We start from the raw sequence: 16,637 nt of genomic DNA on the forward strand, positions 1-16,637 counted from the left end.
AGTGAAATAACTTTTATCATATTAATGTTAGAAATGCAGTATGTTTACATTTTTTTTTCATGGTATTACACATGTGAGCTGGATGTTGGGCTGTGGTTAGACCTGTCTACTCATTTTTTTTGGACCTGTGTTATGAAGGCCCGCATCTTTCTGAGGAAGATTGTTAAAACTCTCATAGAAACTAAGCACCTGTTCCCTAGAGCTTTTTCAATCAGTGGCTTAATGCCTTTTTTAATTTTTAAAATACTTGGCCAGTATATCTGGGAACATTGATTCTACTCCATTTTCTCCCTCTCCCAGTCTCTAATTACATGTATGCTGAACCTTTTTCAATCAGGAGCTTCTCCCCCACACCATGGTGATAATTTTCATCATTAATAATTTTCTTCCTAGATGTTTTCTTGATACTAGCCTTTTGATTCATTAATTTTCACTCATCTATTAAATTCTTTTTTTTTTAAGTTACAGATGGACATAGTACCCTTATTTTATTTATTTTTGTGTCTGCTGTGGATTGAACCCAGTGCCTTACATGTGCTAGGCAAGCACTCCACCACTGAGCTACAACCCCAGCCCCTCATCTGTTAAATTCTTAATTTTTTCCCCCCAGTTCTGAGGATCAAATCAGGGCTTCAAGCATGTATCCTACCACTGAGCTACGCCCCAAGCCCCTTCTTTTTCTTAGAAAACACAAAGTCTTCCTGTATTGCCCAGGCTGGCCTTAAACTCATGATCATCCTGCCTCAGCCTCTGTTATCACTGGGGTAGTAGGTGTGTGCCACCATGACCTGCTTGACTTCTTAGTTTTGATTATTATTATTATTATTATTTTTGCCGGGGAGTGTGGGTACTGGGATTGAACTAAGGGGCACTTGACCACTGAACCACATCCCAACCCTATTTTGAATTTTATTTAGAGACAGGGTCTCACTGAATTGCTTAGCACCTCGCTTCTTGCAGAGGCTGGCTTTGAACTCACAGTCTTCTTGCCTCAGCTTCCCAAGTGCTGGGGTTACAAGCCTGCGCCACTACACCAAACGATTTTTAAATTTTTTAAAAGCAGATTGTGGTTCTTTGGTGACAGTTTTTTTATTTTTTTCATTTATTTTCTTAAATATATTATCTGTGGGTCTACCTCTATTTTTTCTGTTTTTGAAACTTTGGATCCTATTTTTTGGATTGAAAATGTGGATGATGATAGCTTCTTTGAGAATGGATTTAACTTCTAGCAAAGTCTGAGCAGACCACTTTGATAGAGCAGAGTCTGGTCTCTCTTATTTTTCCATATTCCTAGGTCCTAATGCTTCTGGGATCTCGAAAGCTTGGGGTTTTCAGTGGTCCTTGTCTTTGCTGGCCTGCAAGTCCAAATTTTGTTTCTTTCTTTTTCTTCTTTACTTAAATTTTAATTTCAATATTTATTGCTTAGTTTCTTTTTAAAAAATGAATTAATTTTAATTAGATCTTTCTTGCAAGAGACTGCTGAGCAATTTGATCTGATACATTAGGGGCTTCTGGAAGATGCCTCTAGCAGCTTCTTTCTGCCTGCTTGTCCTCAGTGCTGCCCCTTGTGTGGACAATTGGTGGGCTGCTGGACTTGCACCAGTGCCTCCTTGATCCTTTTGGATCCCTCATGTCCTGGCTGCTTTTGGTTGCTCTCACCAGAGCCCTGCACACAGCTGCTTGTCATCTTTTGTCTATGTTTCTGGTTGTTCTAAGGAGGATGATTAGTTTAGAGCAGCTACTCTACCTTAGGCAAAGAGAAAGTTCTTCATGGATGATTTTGGCTTTTCAAAAAGAAAAGTAGGATTATTGAAGTTAGCATTTTGAACCTCTTTCACAAGTTCAGTTCAACTTAAGGGTTTACTCTAATTAAATCTGTTTAAGGGACCTTTGTCACTTGTTTAATGCAACATTTTATACTTCAATCACACATAGTATTCGGTTTTGCTTTAGATGCTTAACCATTGGTTTGGTTTTCTTAAATCATTTTCACACTTAAATCTTCCTAGAATTTAAATGTTTGCCCATTAAAGAAATGATATCATACCATTGGTTTGGTTTTCTTAAATCATTTTCACACTTAAATCTTCCTAGAATTTAAATGTTTGCCCATTAAAGAAATGATATCATTGCAAACAGTGTTAGAGTTTACATTCTTTACTGAATGAAGGTGCATAAAAATCAGAGATGTGAAGTACAAGACTATAAATTCAGAGAAAAATTTCCTGTACTAGACTGCTTGGCTAAGCCCTTTTTGGTAGTAGTGTTACAAACTCCAAAAACAAAACCAAAAAACCCTGAGGATGTATGCTAGAGATCATGCAAGCTGTCCCTGAACTGAAATCATAATGTGCTTTTCAAGCCACCCAAATCTTATCTGTGTTTTCCTACCTTATGAGTTTAAAATAATTTCCATACTATTTACTTATGAGGAATTTAATTGACATCTAATTGGAGTGTAGGTTTTCAAACTTGTGTCTCCCTCCCATTATAAATTCTAAGGTTGTTCTTATCACAGTGATGTGGGCTGTTCATTAAAGGAATCTACTCAACTGCAGCACAGTTTAAAACAGACTTGGTTTAAGCTATTGTTATCTAGGGTTTACAATCTCATTTATCTGAACTGTCAACATTGCTTTTCTCTCCACAGAAAGGCAGAAACTCTCCAGATGACTTCCAATGATGATCAGATTTGTATCCCAATGTCACAAAGAAATACCAATGGCCTGCCTGGGATGACCTCCAGTGACCTGAAGACATTTACTGAGGGGGCTGTGTTGAGTTTTCATAACATCTGCTATCGAGTAAAAGTGAAGAGTGGCTTTCTCTTTGGTCGGAAAACAGTTGAGAAAGAAATACTATCCAATATCAAGTATGTGCTTAAGCTTTTTTCAGTTATTTATTTATTAATTTTTAGGTGTAGACGGACACAACACAATGCCTTTATTTTTATGTGGTGCTGAGGATCTAACCCGGGCCCCCCCTCCCCCCTCTACTGCTGAGCCATAATCCCAGCTCCAGTGCTTGAGTTTTTTAAAAGACCATTTTTATGGACCTGTAATGAACCTCACAGGTCTTGCCTATTACCAGTAAGCTGCTGTGAGCCTTTGCGTATAAGTCTTTGTTTAGGCATATTGACACATTTTCTTTTGGTTAAACTAGGGCTGAAATGATTGGATCACTTGTTACGGATATGTTTGATTTTGAAAGGAACTGACAAGCTGTAAAAATGGTTATCCCACGTGCATGGAGTTTTGTTTGAGAAACTAAACCATTAATGTGTTTTTTAGCTTTTCCTATATAAGTCTTGGGTTTTGATGGAAAGAGGCCTAGATGTATGGTTTACTACTTCTTGATTGTGGGGATATAATTATAACTTTGGCACTTTAGTCCAACCAGTGAAGTAGTACTTTCTGAGTAGCACTTTCTTAGGTACTTGTGCATTTTATGTACTTTTTATTCTAGTAGCAAGGAGGTTGAAGTGAGAGTATCATGAAAATGCTTTGCAAATAGATCTCTTTTAAATGAATGGCCTGTTTATAGTAGTAAATAGTCTATAATGACTTGCCCAATACTTTCCACAAAATTGTCAGATAGAAAATATTTAAATATAAAACAACTATGATTTTAATTGAAGTTATGAAGTTAAAGTGCAAAGTGGTAATAATTTAGGATTAAAATCAGTGAAGTTAATTTCTGTTTTAAAAGGGCCCAGCAATTACGGTTTTCATTCAGCAATGAATTCAGAATTCTGAGTCTGGTGTTGAAGAGTGGGAGGGAAATGAGTGTTTCTATGGAATCTACTCACTACCAGGTACCTCTATGAGTTCACAGATGCTGGCCATTAGGGGTGTCAATGTCTTTCTGATTTCTAGAAAATTATGCTTTCCAGCTATGGTGATAGGAATTTGAGTTTGCTAAGTCAGCATAATCTCTGTGTTTAGTTAGTTTAATAGGGGCAATAATTACTGATAGAGGAAGCAAGCAATTTCCCCTGACTCTCCAAAGCTGGGTGGGGTAATAAAGAGTGCTTTGACCTCCAAGTGGCTGCAGACCTCTATGGGAATCAGAGGTTTGGCATTTTTTTTTTTTTTTTAGTTGCAGATGGATTTAATACCTTTATTTTATTTATTTATCTCTATGTGGTGCTGAGTATCCAAACTGGGGCCTCACACGTGCTAGGCAAGCACTCTACCACTGAGCTACAACCCCAGCCCCAGAGGTTTGTCCTTTTATCCTGATGTTTCTCTGTGACTGTGGTGTTTTCTTTTAATAAACACCAGCTCCTTCAGAGGGCAAGAAAGTGGCAAGCTAGGGTAGAAAATTTGGGGGTGTGAGGAGAGAAATGGTAAATATCTGAGGGTTGACTGGATTGAGACCAGGGGCGCTGTGCAGGGTGAGAACTCTCTCCATGCGGCCACGCCTGCTGTTTTTGTCTCTTCCTTGTGTTGGTTAAGAAATTCTGACCAGAGCATAAGGAGAGGAATGGTGGGTGGAAGGCTTTGATCTTTTGCTACATAGTTAGATAGAATTCACTTTTGGAAAGCTCACAAGCCTTTTGTGAAAGACAATCAAGAAAATGTTGCTTCCTTTAGATTTTGTGCTGAAAGTGCTAGAAGGTAAAGAGATTTGAATATGTGTAGTTTGAACAGATGTAAAAGCACATGTGTGTGTGTGGGGGTGGGGTGGGGGTGGGGGATGGGGGTGGGGGGTGGGGGGGAGAGGTAGTTGGAGTTGAACCCACCGCTGCTTTGCATGTGCCAGGCAAGTGTTCCACACTGAGCCACACTTACAGCTCCTCTTGCTTATCTTTTCAAGCTAGTAAATTAGTGACTTGATACCCTAAATATCTCATGCACTCAAAGCTTCACAACATTTTATGACTCCATGTTGTGCATTTCAGCAAAGGAGGAGGTCATCCTCTTATGTTTTCCTAGGCTTATAAAATTGCAGTCAAATCTTGCAGTTCTTTCAATATTAACAGTTAAAAGGATAGTAAGGATTGATATTCTTGCTTACTCACATTTTTGGTTTAGGGATCCATGAGAAAGGTTATCCTTTTCTGGCTGCAGTATTTTCAGTCTTTCCCCTGTCTGCTGGCTTCAAATGATAGTCTCTAGGGTATGTGAAGAGTTACTCTCATTTTCTTTCTTTCTTTCTTTCTTTTTTTTTTTTTCTTGTGTGTGTGTGGAGGGGTGCTGGGGATTGAACCCACGGTCTTGTGTATGTGAGGCAAGTACTCTACCAACTGAGCTATATCCCCAGCTCCTGTTCTCATTTTCTTAGTTTTGATTTGTGTTTGATAGTATCATCACCATTTACATTATTAACTATATTCCAAAAAGTTAATGCCAGTATTGACTTTAAAATTTTTATTCTTCCTTTTGCTTTGTCAGAAGAAGATAGAATAAAATTTAAGCATGAGAATTAAAAAAATTTTCCTACCTTAAGAAAACTCTCTTATGGTTACTTTGTCTCCATACCCATACTTGAGCTTTCCCTCACCAATGCTAAAGATCTATTTTAAAAAAATTATCTGTTCCAGTGATGTGCAGATATCCTATAATCACGAGGGACATTCATGACCCTCTTAGAGAGTTTTCCCTATTAATAATTTACTTTGAAGAAATTTCAAATTTAAACCCATATGAACATAACCTTTTCACCCAGATTCCCTATCAATATTTCACTGCATTTGCTCCTGTTACTGTGGCTTTTTTTGTGTCAGTTGTCATAACTGGTTTTTGGGAACCATTTGAGAGGAGACGGTCCACAAGATGCCCCTCTATCCCTAGCTCCTTCAGCATTACTTTCCAGAAAGAAGGCCCTCTCCTGTATGATCACTCAGTTTTTGTCTGGCAGCATCCAAGGGGAAGTGTAGTCTCAAAAAGAAGGCAGGAGGGGTTGAGTGCCCCTCATCACCCACCTGTGGTCCTCATGTAGTTGACTGACCACCACATTTTGTCCATTCAGTCTTGTCCAGCCTGGTGTTTCCTAGTCCCATCTCATTCCAGGTATTATTAAAATTGATCATCTGGTCAGATTGCTGTCTGCCAAGTTCACCATAATGTTCCTTTTTTCCTCTTTGTACTTGATTAGTATTTTGAGGGGAGATGTTTTGACATTATTTTGGAATCCTGTTCCTCTTTAAACTTAACTCACTCACTGCAGCCCATGTTGATGACTGATCCAGACAGTTGCCAAAGGGTGGTTTTCTAATTACGTCATCTTATTGTTTGAATTTCTACTAATAAGAAAAACCTTCATTCATTTTCTCTTCTTTCAATTACTGTAGAGACTTATGGTTTTATACTTTCTTCAATAGTATTCAGTTGTAATGCATGATTATTATTCATTATGTTGATGCTACTAACACTCCTGATTAGTCAGTGGGAGATCTGACAAGGTGGGTTCCTCTCTTCATCTCTCATTATTTCAACTTATCTCTTCATATTTTGATATTTCCTTGGCACAGCAAGAAATTCTAGACTCATTTTATGCCTGCCTTGACTAATCTGGAGTCACCTAAAGTTCATTTTTGTAGAGGACGGTATTTACAAACCAGTATCGGGGTGATTTGAATGCTAACTGCTTTTGAGATGTCATTGCTTCTAGGCCTTCTTGACAGACTGACCTATGGAATATATGTGTGCATGTACAGATACACATGTACATATACATATATCTACAATTTTGTTAAAAAAACATCTGCCTAGTTGTGCAAAAGGACTGGTAATACAGATATGTCTATTCTCAGAAACCTTTTGGTCTAATGGGGAATTCAGAAAACTAGAGCACTAATACTACATTCTGTTGTAATGGAAAGATTAAAAGATACCTGTGAACCCCTGATCCTAAATTGTAGAACTGGGTACATGGAGTTTCAAAAGTGAATATGTTGTTTGTGTGCAGGGAGGTAGGCCATGCTCTAAGAATGGAAATGACCTTTCTTATCTATAAACAAAACAAGACCAAAGGGTTGACCATTGTCCACTATAATGTAACAGATGTGACAAAAGTCCTTAAGGTAAATTTTGTATGCTTTTTTTTCCAGTGTGTTTTATGTAATGGGGGAGGGAAGGAGATGTAGGTGGCAACATTATGATAAGTTCTTGTTGGCAAGGTTTGACAGTGTAATGACACAGTACTTTGCACAGAAATGCTGTAAAGCAATAAATAAGAGGGCAGTGGCTTGTGAGAGATGATAGAAGGGTGGAGGGGAGGGTGGGGAGACCAGGGAATTGTGGACCATAGGCTAGAACAGGAATCAGCAGACTCTTCTTGTAAAGGACCAGATCATAAATTCTTCAATTTTTATGGTTCGTTTGTAGCACAAAAACTGCTATACGCTGCACAACCAAAATAACATGGCTCTGTTCCAATTATATTGTTTTTGAAAACAGAGAACAACCAACTACACTGTGCTGATCCCTGGACTGGAATGTAAACTCCAGGAGGGCTAGGGTTTTGTTTTTTCGCTTGTTTATCTGCTTGTTTTGTTCTGGGCTCTCTCCCATGCTGGAGATTGAACCCTGGGGCTCCTACTTGCTAGGCAAGTACTCTTAATCACTGGACTACATCCCTAGATCTGGAAGTGTCTTGTACCTACATAATAGACATTTAATAATTGTGCTAAGAAGATGGGGGTAGAATCGGCCACTGCTCCAGATTGGACCTCTTGCGTTTGTGATCATATATTTTTGTTATTTTCTGTCAAAATAAGCCAAATACAGGAAACTGTAAAATTCTTTGTCTTAATACATGCACATTAAGTTTGTGGTAGAATCATTCAGGATGGCTTGGTTTACTTTATATAAAATATCTGCCTTACTTGAATAGGTGTTTTATTTTTAGTAGAGTTTTATAGTTATACATAGCAGTTGGGTTCATCCTGAAAAACTCATACATGCATGGAATTCAATTTTGGAACATGATCCTCCATTTTCCCTCCCTTGAGTAGGTATTTAAAAAATGTGGAAGGCTTTTCTGGCAGTAAAACCTGAGTGAATCACAAGCTTGTTTCTGGTCATTTCATAAGTAGGTCCTTGGTAGCTATTAATTAAGAAGATGCACCAGTACTAAAGATAAATGCACCTTGAAAGTTAACCCTATCCTGAGTGTGTTTTTGCACTGAATCGGGGAAACGTCATTAGAAGAATAAGAGATTTTTCTGTCATGGTTTATTCCAGGTTTACCAGCTTCTCACTGTCTTCGTCTGATATTTGAGTGAGAGGTTCCTCAGTTAGTGAGCAAAGTGAAAGGTACATTTCACCTCACTTCCCAATGACTATGGTACAGTTATGAAATAGATCAGGTGTCACAGGCTGTGAATGCTGAGGTCCTCTTGGATGTAAGAGCCATGAGGAAGTTGCATTGGGAAGTTCATTACTCATGACAGTTGTGTAATTGTAGGATTGACCTCTTGGGAATTATTAATCTGAGAATGAATTGTTGTCAGCTTTGATCTTGCTCTTGGACTTGATACTCTGTGGAATATATCTGGATCTATTTACAAATCCTAAAGATAGACTGGGTGTAGATACTAAGGTTGTGAATGAACCAAGTGTGGCCTCTATTTCTTCATGCCCATGTACCTGCAGTAGTTCTGCTATGTTTTTTCCGCCTTTCTGCTCTGTATGTATATTCACTACTCTCACACATCCATCTATTTTGTTTGAAACATTGATGTCTATTCTGGGCCTGCACATCCTAGAGGACATCCCTTACTGGAGTGATGTCTACCAATTGTAAACTGATCATTTTCCTGTCCTCTCTTGGACACTTAACAAGGAAGGGAATTATCTAATTTTACTATGCACATTTCTCTTTTTCTAACTGGTGATGTTTTTCTTGTTTTAAGCACTGGTGATACTTTCTTATCCTCTGGAATGCTTCCTTCTAGCCTTTGGATTTCTACTTTAGATGTTTTTTGGTCTGATTAGATTTTAGTCGCGCAAGCAGTACTACTGATATTCTACCAATCTGTGATTACTTAACTTGACTAGGTTGCAGGTGAGGCTGTTTGAAGATACTAATCATCAGACATTTCTCAGAAGCTGTCATGTGTTTTACAGTGTGTTAAGGGGAGGCTTCATGAAACTCTGTTTCTTATTTCAAGAGATTTTTGTTGTTCTTTCTGGGGATGGAACCCAGGGCTCCCGAATGCTAAGCACTGGCTCTTCCACTGAGCTGTTTTCCAGGCTAATTTCAAGGATTCTTGAACATTAGATATATCATTTTCCAAAAGGGATGAATGGATCAAAGGAATGTTTAGAGACCAGAGCCATCTTTATTATTGATCCTGACCAGTGATTGACATCCTCCACATACTAGGCTTCTATTAATAAACCATCAATTCATTTTTTTTCTCTTTGAATCAGTGCTTGTTTTCAGTCTGCAGTTTCATCACATTTCATTGAGTGCATTCCATGTAGACCACAAACTAGTAGAACTTTGTTTAAAGTGGAACAGTAATTCAGTATGTTTCTGTGTTTACAGTGGGATCATGAAACCTGGTCTTAATGCCATTCTGGGACCCACGGGTGGAGGCAAATCTTCGTAAGTATAACAGAAAGTTTAAGTAGACATATTTTGTGAAATTTTAGTGTGCTTTAAAAAATCACTTTTATGTGGGTATTAAGCATTTGCTGTGTATGCCTAGTCTGGTTCTTAGGTTCTGTGGATAACATATAGTTAGGCTAGCTTATGGTTTTTCCCAATGAAGTCTTATTAGCTCAGGTTTATTAATATGGCATGATGAAGTGGTTGACATACAGCAGTGGGCCATATTATGCCCTAATGGGAAGGAATAAGAAGGGGAGATGGAGCAGAAGGTGTAATTGAAGATATGAATCTCAGGAAAAGAAGCATATTTTCTGGGTTGGGACCACCAAGGTCAGTCTATCAGAGGCCATTTGGGAGGTTAATGCTAGATAAGCCAATGTTGTTTTCCTGTTATATTTTTGAGCTTTCTTATTATATAATGAAAAGGAAGGTGAGAATTTGAATAAATATAAACACATATCTACAGGTGTGTGTGCTTTAAATACATATAAATGAATTATTTGGGTTAAATCATAGATTTTGACTAGTTAACTTTTTAACTTGAGTCGAATTTGGATTCAAAGTAGCAGAGAGATATGACCTTTTTTTTTTTGAGGGGGAAAAATTACGACATTATGTCCTTTTACAGATTGCTAGATGTTTTAGCTGCAAGGAAAGATCCACATGGATTATCTGGAGATGTTTTGATAAATGGAGCTCCTCAACCTGCCAATTTCAAATGTAATTCAGGTTATGTGGTACAAGTAAGTATTAGTGATTTCACCTGTTGTGGTCCCTGTGTTTCTGTATGGGTAAATGCCTTATAGTGTAGTGGGCTTCCAGTTGATTATATAACATGGAACCAATTGTCATGGAACCAGCCTTCTTAAGATTTGGGGTGGGATTAAATGGAAAGGCAGAGAGTACCTGGAATAGGATCCCTGTAGTGCAGTGCCATGAAGTCTACCAGTTTTACCATTTCTTAAAGAGTCTACTGTTGTCCTTTTTGCTCTTCTTGCACATTTTTCTCCTAGAAGACGAGTTTGTCACATCCTCTTACAAAGCAGTCAGGAAGTGTCTGGTTATCGTCATCATGATCACCCTGCTTCATCTGGGTGTACAGAGGAAGCACAAAAATGTTTCCTGTGGGAGCTGAGGCTGTCTGTATGTAGAGTCACTGAAGTTTGTAGAGTTGAATGTTCACCGTTAGCTAGAACTTATCTTGGTTATATTGTTTTTTATGGATTAAGTTAAATACACTAGAGTGATGGTTTTAGAAAAGACTCAACGTCGTAGAAAAGTTTCATTGAAATCCTATTTTTCCCTTCAGGATGATATTGTGATGGGCACCCTGACAGTGAGAGAAAACTTGCAATTCTCAGCGGCTCTTCGGCTTCCAACAACTACGACAAATCATGAGAAAAATGAGAGGATCAACAAGGTCATTGAAGAGTTAGGTCTGAGTAAAGTGGCAGATTCCAAGGTAATGTGAAAAAACCTGATAGAGTCATAGGTAGGAAAGAGGACCTCCCTGTGTAGACCATGTGACCTGAATCAATAGTTTTCTAAAGTGTGTGTGGTCAACAGTGGCTGCTTTCTGTAATGCTGAGAATGGTGACAATACATGGGGAAATTAAGTGGAGAAACTATTTTAATGATGGTTGGATCCCGGGATGGAATGTGGCCTGTGTGGAGAGTGTCCCCGGATGGAATGTGGCCTGTGTGGAGAGTGTCCCTTCTCCATGGGCCTCCACCCTCATTGTCAAGCCATGGCTCATTTGATGCCTTTGCACTAACTTTTTTCTTCCTGTTTTTCTCTTCCCTCTTTTAGCTGTTCTTCTCCCTCTCTTCCTCCGGGGGACTTTGTTCCATTACTTTTTTGAGGTATATTTTTGGAATTGATAAATGATGAGAATCCAAGGGTTACTGCTATCCCACTTTGGTATAATTTGGTTTTCAAAACTATATTCAGTCACATTAGGATTTATCATTTGTGTAGTGACCAAGGTATTTTTCTATAGCATTTCTTTGGCAGTTTTTTTCCTCTCATCCCCTCCTTCCCTTTCTCTCTTCTTCCCTTTCTGTTGCCATTATTTATTTCCACACTCTTACATGCCAGACTCTTTTAGGTTTGAGAGGTACAGTTGTGGTCAGAAGTAACAAAGAATGGATAGAATAACTCCCCCTTTGGTGAGTTGTGCAGGATCAAGAAGAGAAAATGAGAGGAACAAGTGAACTTTACAGTTGACTAGTCAGTAAGGAAGCTTTACTGAGCAGATATTTGGCATTTTGGGGGATTAGGAGCCGTTTAGAATGTACAGCTATACTGAACCCCTGTCATCTTCTTGGACATTGGGAAGACACCCTCCTCCCCACCCCCACTGCTTCCTATACTTTCTTGCAATCTTTATGTAAAGTATATTTTGTTTGGAAGAATAATCCTGTGATGCCATCATTTACCACCCCCCCACCCCGAGTGATATTTTCTTTGCTTTCTCTCTATTTATTTGATTTTTGTCATTCCAGTTAGGCACTTTCTTTTACTCTGTTACCATTTTATTTTTCTCAGTGCATGCCAGGACTCTTATGCTAGGCAAGTGCTCTACCCTTGAGCTGCACCCCCAGGCCTGTTCTTAATCTTTAAGCACTCACTGCCTGAACTTGCTTGTTTAGATTTCCAGGCCATATATAAAGCCAGCTGTTGACTTCTTAGAATTCCTGTAATCCTGTTGATCAAAATTTTTGACTTTTTATGGAATTTTATACGTAACAGAAATATAGAGAAAATAGTCTGATTACTATGATGACATATTGTAAGATGATTGATATTATAGTTTAATTACTAATATTTTTCACCTAGATTTCTCTCTTAATATTTTACACCATCATTTCTACAACCATTTCTCTTTTCTTTTTTTAATTGGTGCATCTACAGCTATTTCTTACTGAGGTATTTTAAAGAAAGTTATATAATATTTTGTCCTTGGATACTATTTATGCATCTGTAAGAATATGAGGTTGGAGGTGTAGCTCAGGGGTGTTATGTGTTCTTATAACATGCGAGACTCTGGGTTCTTTCCCGATGATAACCAAAACAACAAACCAAAAGAAAAATAACTCAAAAAGGACATTTCCTGACCTTACCACAATGCCATTATCAACTAACAGAATGAACAGTATCTTCATATCATCAGCTATGTTAAGCCCATATTCATTCACGTTCCTCAAATTGTCAAAATGTCTTTTTTAGTTCAGTTAATAAGACTCAGTCCAGGGCCATGATAGCACTTGATTATTATCTCTTTGGAGACTCTTAATTTCAGAATTGTTTTCTACTTGCTGTCTCCCAAACCTTCATACTCCCCTTCCTAAACATTTTCTTGTTGAAAAGATGGAGCTAGTTGCCCTGTGGAATATGCCTTCTGGATTTGTCTAAATGATGAATCAGGAATTCTCTGGTGGTTTAAGGTATAGACAATATCCATTTGGAGAGTGTTACGGAATTTGAAAAAGTGCTCATGTGGTATGGTAAAAAGTGAACTTTCCTGTGTCCAAGCCTGCTCTGTTTTTGGAGACTTTAGGTGGAGGCAGTGTGTGTGGGCGTTGTTAAAAGACAATAAAATACTGGCGATGCTTTCCCTTTTCCTCTCCTATCTTTATCTCCTGTTTTAAACTGTGATATTACTATGTCAGGGTCATATTTTTAGTGTTCTAACTTATTGGCTTAAAACTAAATATTTGACATGATGAGGAATATTCAGAGAATGGGCTTCATGTTGCATCTAGCAGCTCTGCCCTGAGCCTTAGTTTACTCAGCAGCCTATTCCATCTACCAGGTGTCCACATACTTGCTGTCCAGATTAATGAGGATAATGGGATAAAGTGTCTCTAGTAGGGCTGGCACAAATTAGTTCATCAAATGGTAGTGACCATGGTTATTCTTATTAATAATGGCGATAATCTGTGTTTTAGGTTGGAACTCAATTTATCCGTGGAGTCTCCGGAGGAGAAAGAAAAAGGACCAGTATAGCAATGGAGCTGATTACTGATCCTTCCATCTTGTTTCTGGATGAGCCCACAACTGGTTTAGACTCGAGCACAGCAAATGCTGTCCTTTTGCTCCTAAAAAGGTATATGCTATGGGAACACTGTTCTTTCATTTATTTAATATCTAATCACTTCTATGTAGCAGGTATTCTTGGTGAAGAGGATTCGGAAATGAACAGCAGAATTTTTTCCGTCTTTGTTAGAGGGAAGTTAGTCAATGAACAAAGTAGTGTTATTAAGAAAGATGAAATAAGAGCTTAAGGAATGATGGCAGTGGTGGGCACGTGGAGCTCTTTTAAGTAGCAACAGGAAAGACCACAAGCACATAACCTGTGATGAATGAGAGAGAGGTAGTGAGACCTGCTGTATCTGCAGAAGAGTTCTGGTTGGAAGGAGTGGTCAGTGGCCCCAAGGCATAGCATGCCTTATGCGTGTGGAACATCAGAAAGACCAGAACCCAGTGACTAATTGGAGAGGAAGTTGCCTGCTGTATAGTTGTTAACAAGACCACAGACTGGAGGCTCAACAACAGAAATGACTTTTCTTCCAGCTCTGGAGGCTAGAAGTTGAGATCAGGGTATTCACAGGGTTGTTTCTTTTGAGGCCTTTCTTATTGGCTTCTAGATGACCATCTTCTCCCTCTGTGTCTGTGTCCTAATCTCTTTTTAACTGGACACAGTCAGATGAGGAACCTCAATGACCTCATTTCATCTTACTGACCTCTTTGAAGACTCACTGGCCACATTCCGAGGTTACAGGTTTTGCGGAAGCCACAGTTCAGCCCATAACAGTTAGAATATAATGTGAGGTGGAACCTGGTGGCAGGTTACACAGAGCTCAGAGGCCACTCTAAGAAATATGGCTTCTTTTGTCACTTGGGGATTTGGGAGCATTTTGTGAGTGTCAGAACAGAGTGATGGTGTGGGGAGGGCTGAATAGTTGGCCACTGGGTGAGTGAAGGGCAGTAGGAAGGAGCTGCTAAGGCAGGACAGGGCCTGGATTAGGATGTTCATGGTGAGGCGGTGTTCAGGAAGTAGAGCTAGCGTGTGAGGAATGACTCCTGGGATTTGGGGCTGGAACAAATGGAAGAAAGAAATTAAAGAGATGGCATTACCTTTTTTTTTTTTTTTTAAGAGAGAGAGAGAGAGAATTTTTTTAAATATTTATTTTTTAGTTTTCAGCGGACATACCATCTTTGTTTGTATGTGGTGCTGAGGATCGAACCCGCGCCGCACACATGCCAGGCGAGTGCGCTACCACTTGAGCCACATCCCCAGCCCACATTTCCTTTTATCTAGAAAGGAGACTGTGGAAAAACATTTACAGGAGCAGTGCTAAAAGTTAAATTTGGGACATATTCTTTTCTTTTTTACCCCTTGGTAATGGCAATTGAACCCAAGGGCACTTTACCCCTGAGCTATATCCTCAGCCCTTTTTATTTTTTTATTTTGAGACAGGGTCTCATTAAGTTGCTTAGTGCCTCAACTGAATGGCTGAGGCTGGCCTGGAACATGTAAACCTTCTGCCTCCGCCTTTCAAGTTGCTGAGGTTTCAGGGGAACACCTGCACCTAGCTAGAAATATTCTTCAAAATGAATAGAAAATAATTTCAAACTGACAGGAAGGCTCTAAGAATAGTGCAAAGAAAATCCCATGCCTCCCACCTAGACTCCCCAACTGCTACATTTTCTTGCATTTGCTGCCCTCCCTCCATCTCTGCTCCCTCTACATAATTGTTTTCTGGCATCATGCTCTGCCTCCTCTTAACACTCCCCAGTGTAAAATCCAAGAGACAAGTACACTCCACCATATCAGCCTCCCAGTGAGGAAGTCAGCAATGATGGCTTCACAGCTATCAAGTCCTTTCACTTTCAAGTCAGATGTCACCGGCTCTCCCTGCAGCATGTCTGTTTTCTTTCTACTTTAGAAGTCTGCAGACATACACCTTTTCTACCTGTTCCTTGTTTTGTTTTCCTAATATGCAAGAGTTCCTCAGTCTATCCCTGTCTCTCATGTCTTTGATAGTCCATTTCATGGTGTGACCCTTGGCTGGTTCTGTCCCAGTGTTCCATGAGCTGACTTGGGCATGAACTGATGCTGAGCTGTCAGCCACATACCTAGGACTGACCTATCACAGGTGGTGTGCAGTTTGATTCCCTGATCATGTTGCTGTCTTCTGGGAAATTATTATTTTTCCCATTGTAATATATTGGTATTTATTGGGGAAGATAATTAGCTATTATGCCAAGACTGTGTCCCTCATAACATCTCTCCCACAAATTTTAGCAGACACCAATAACTCTGCTGTGCTCTAACAGGTAATTGTTGACATTGTATCTAAGGAAGAGGTTTTCTTCCTTCCCTATTCATTTTCTGTGTGATATGATAGGTTGGAATCTGTTATTCTTCACTGTTTAATGATCAAATTGATCCTGATTTTGGCCAATGGAAGCCAACTCAGTGTGACTTTTGTGTTCTTTCAACTTCTCCCTAATCATTCTTTCAGCATTTCTTTTTTCTTTATGATCACTATGATGTTCTATGTTCATGTTGTATCATGTTGTGCTTTTCTCCTTTCAGCCATTTGTGGACGGATCCTGGTTCCTTTTGGGGTAGTTAGTTAGAACCCATGATCTGGTTGCTCAGTGTGCTCACTGCTATTGGAGTGGCATGCTTCTAGACCTTTAGTAGGCAAACCTAGGAAACTCGTGTGTGTGTGTGTGTGTGTATGTGTGTGTGTGTGTGTGTGTAAATGTAGACATGTTTCTACATTTCAATTGGAAATATATTGAATATAAATATATATATGTCTTTTTTATAGAAAGACAATGTAAAGATACAGAAAAACAATAGTTACAGATGTATATATATTAAATACATATACTGTTAAATATATGTATACATGAGTTCATGATAATATTTTAATTCTAAAACCTCCATGTTATTTTGTTTTTGTCATTTCCATGTTTGTGAGTGACATCAGGGAGAGATTGCCATTTTCTCAAATATTCATTTACTTACTCAAACAAGTAATTTAATTGTTTAATG

General features: G+C 38.9%; 1 protein-coding gene across 3 annotated transcripts in view; it reads left to right on the plus strand.

The window, feature by feature from the left end:
• LOC101954857 (broad substrate specificity ATP-binding cassette transporter ABCG2) overlaps positions 1 to 16,637 on the plus strand; it is a 130,106-nt gene that overhangs the window by 92,545 nt on the left and 20,924 nt on the right. For all 3 annotated transcript variants that reach the window (XM_040293097.2, XM_078021933.1, XM_005337521.5), the window contains 5 exons: positions 2,651 to 2,872; positions 9,499 to 9,558; positions 10,193 to 10,307; positions 10,874 to 11,026; positions 13,516 to 13,673. In XM_040293097.2, coding sequence (XP_040149031.2) covers positions 2,670 to 2,872; positions 9,499 to 9,558; positions 10,193 to 10,307; positions 10,874 to 11,026; positions 13,516 to 13,673 — 689 coding nt within the window. In that variant the 5' untranslated portion in view covers positions 2,651 to 2,669. The remainder of the gene's footprint in view (positions 1 to 2,650; positions 2,873 to 9,498; positions 9,559 to 10,192; positions 10,308 to 10,873; positions 11,027 to 13,515; positions 13,674 to 16,637) is intronic.

Source organism: Ictidomys tridecemlineatus, chromosome 9 (assembly GCF_052094955.1).
Source record: "Ictidomys tridecemlineatus isolate mIctTri1 chromosome 9, mIctTri1.hap1, whole genome shotgun sequence".
NCBI classification, from domain to species: domain Eukaryota; kingdom Metazoa; phylum Chordata; class Mammalia; order Rodentia; family Sciuridae; genus Ictidomys; species Ictidomys tridecemlineatus.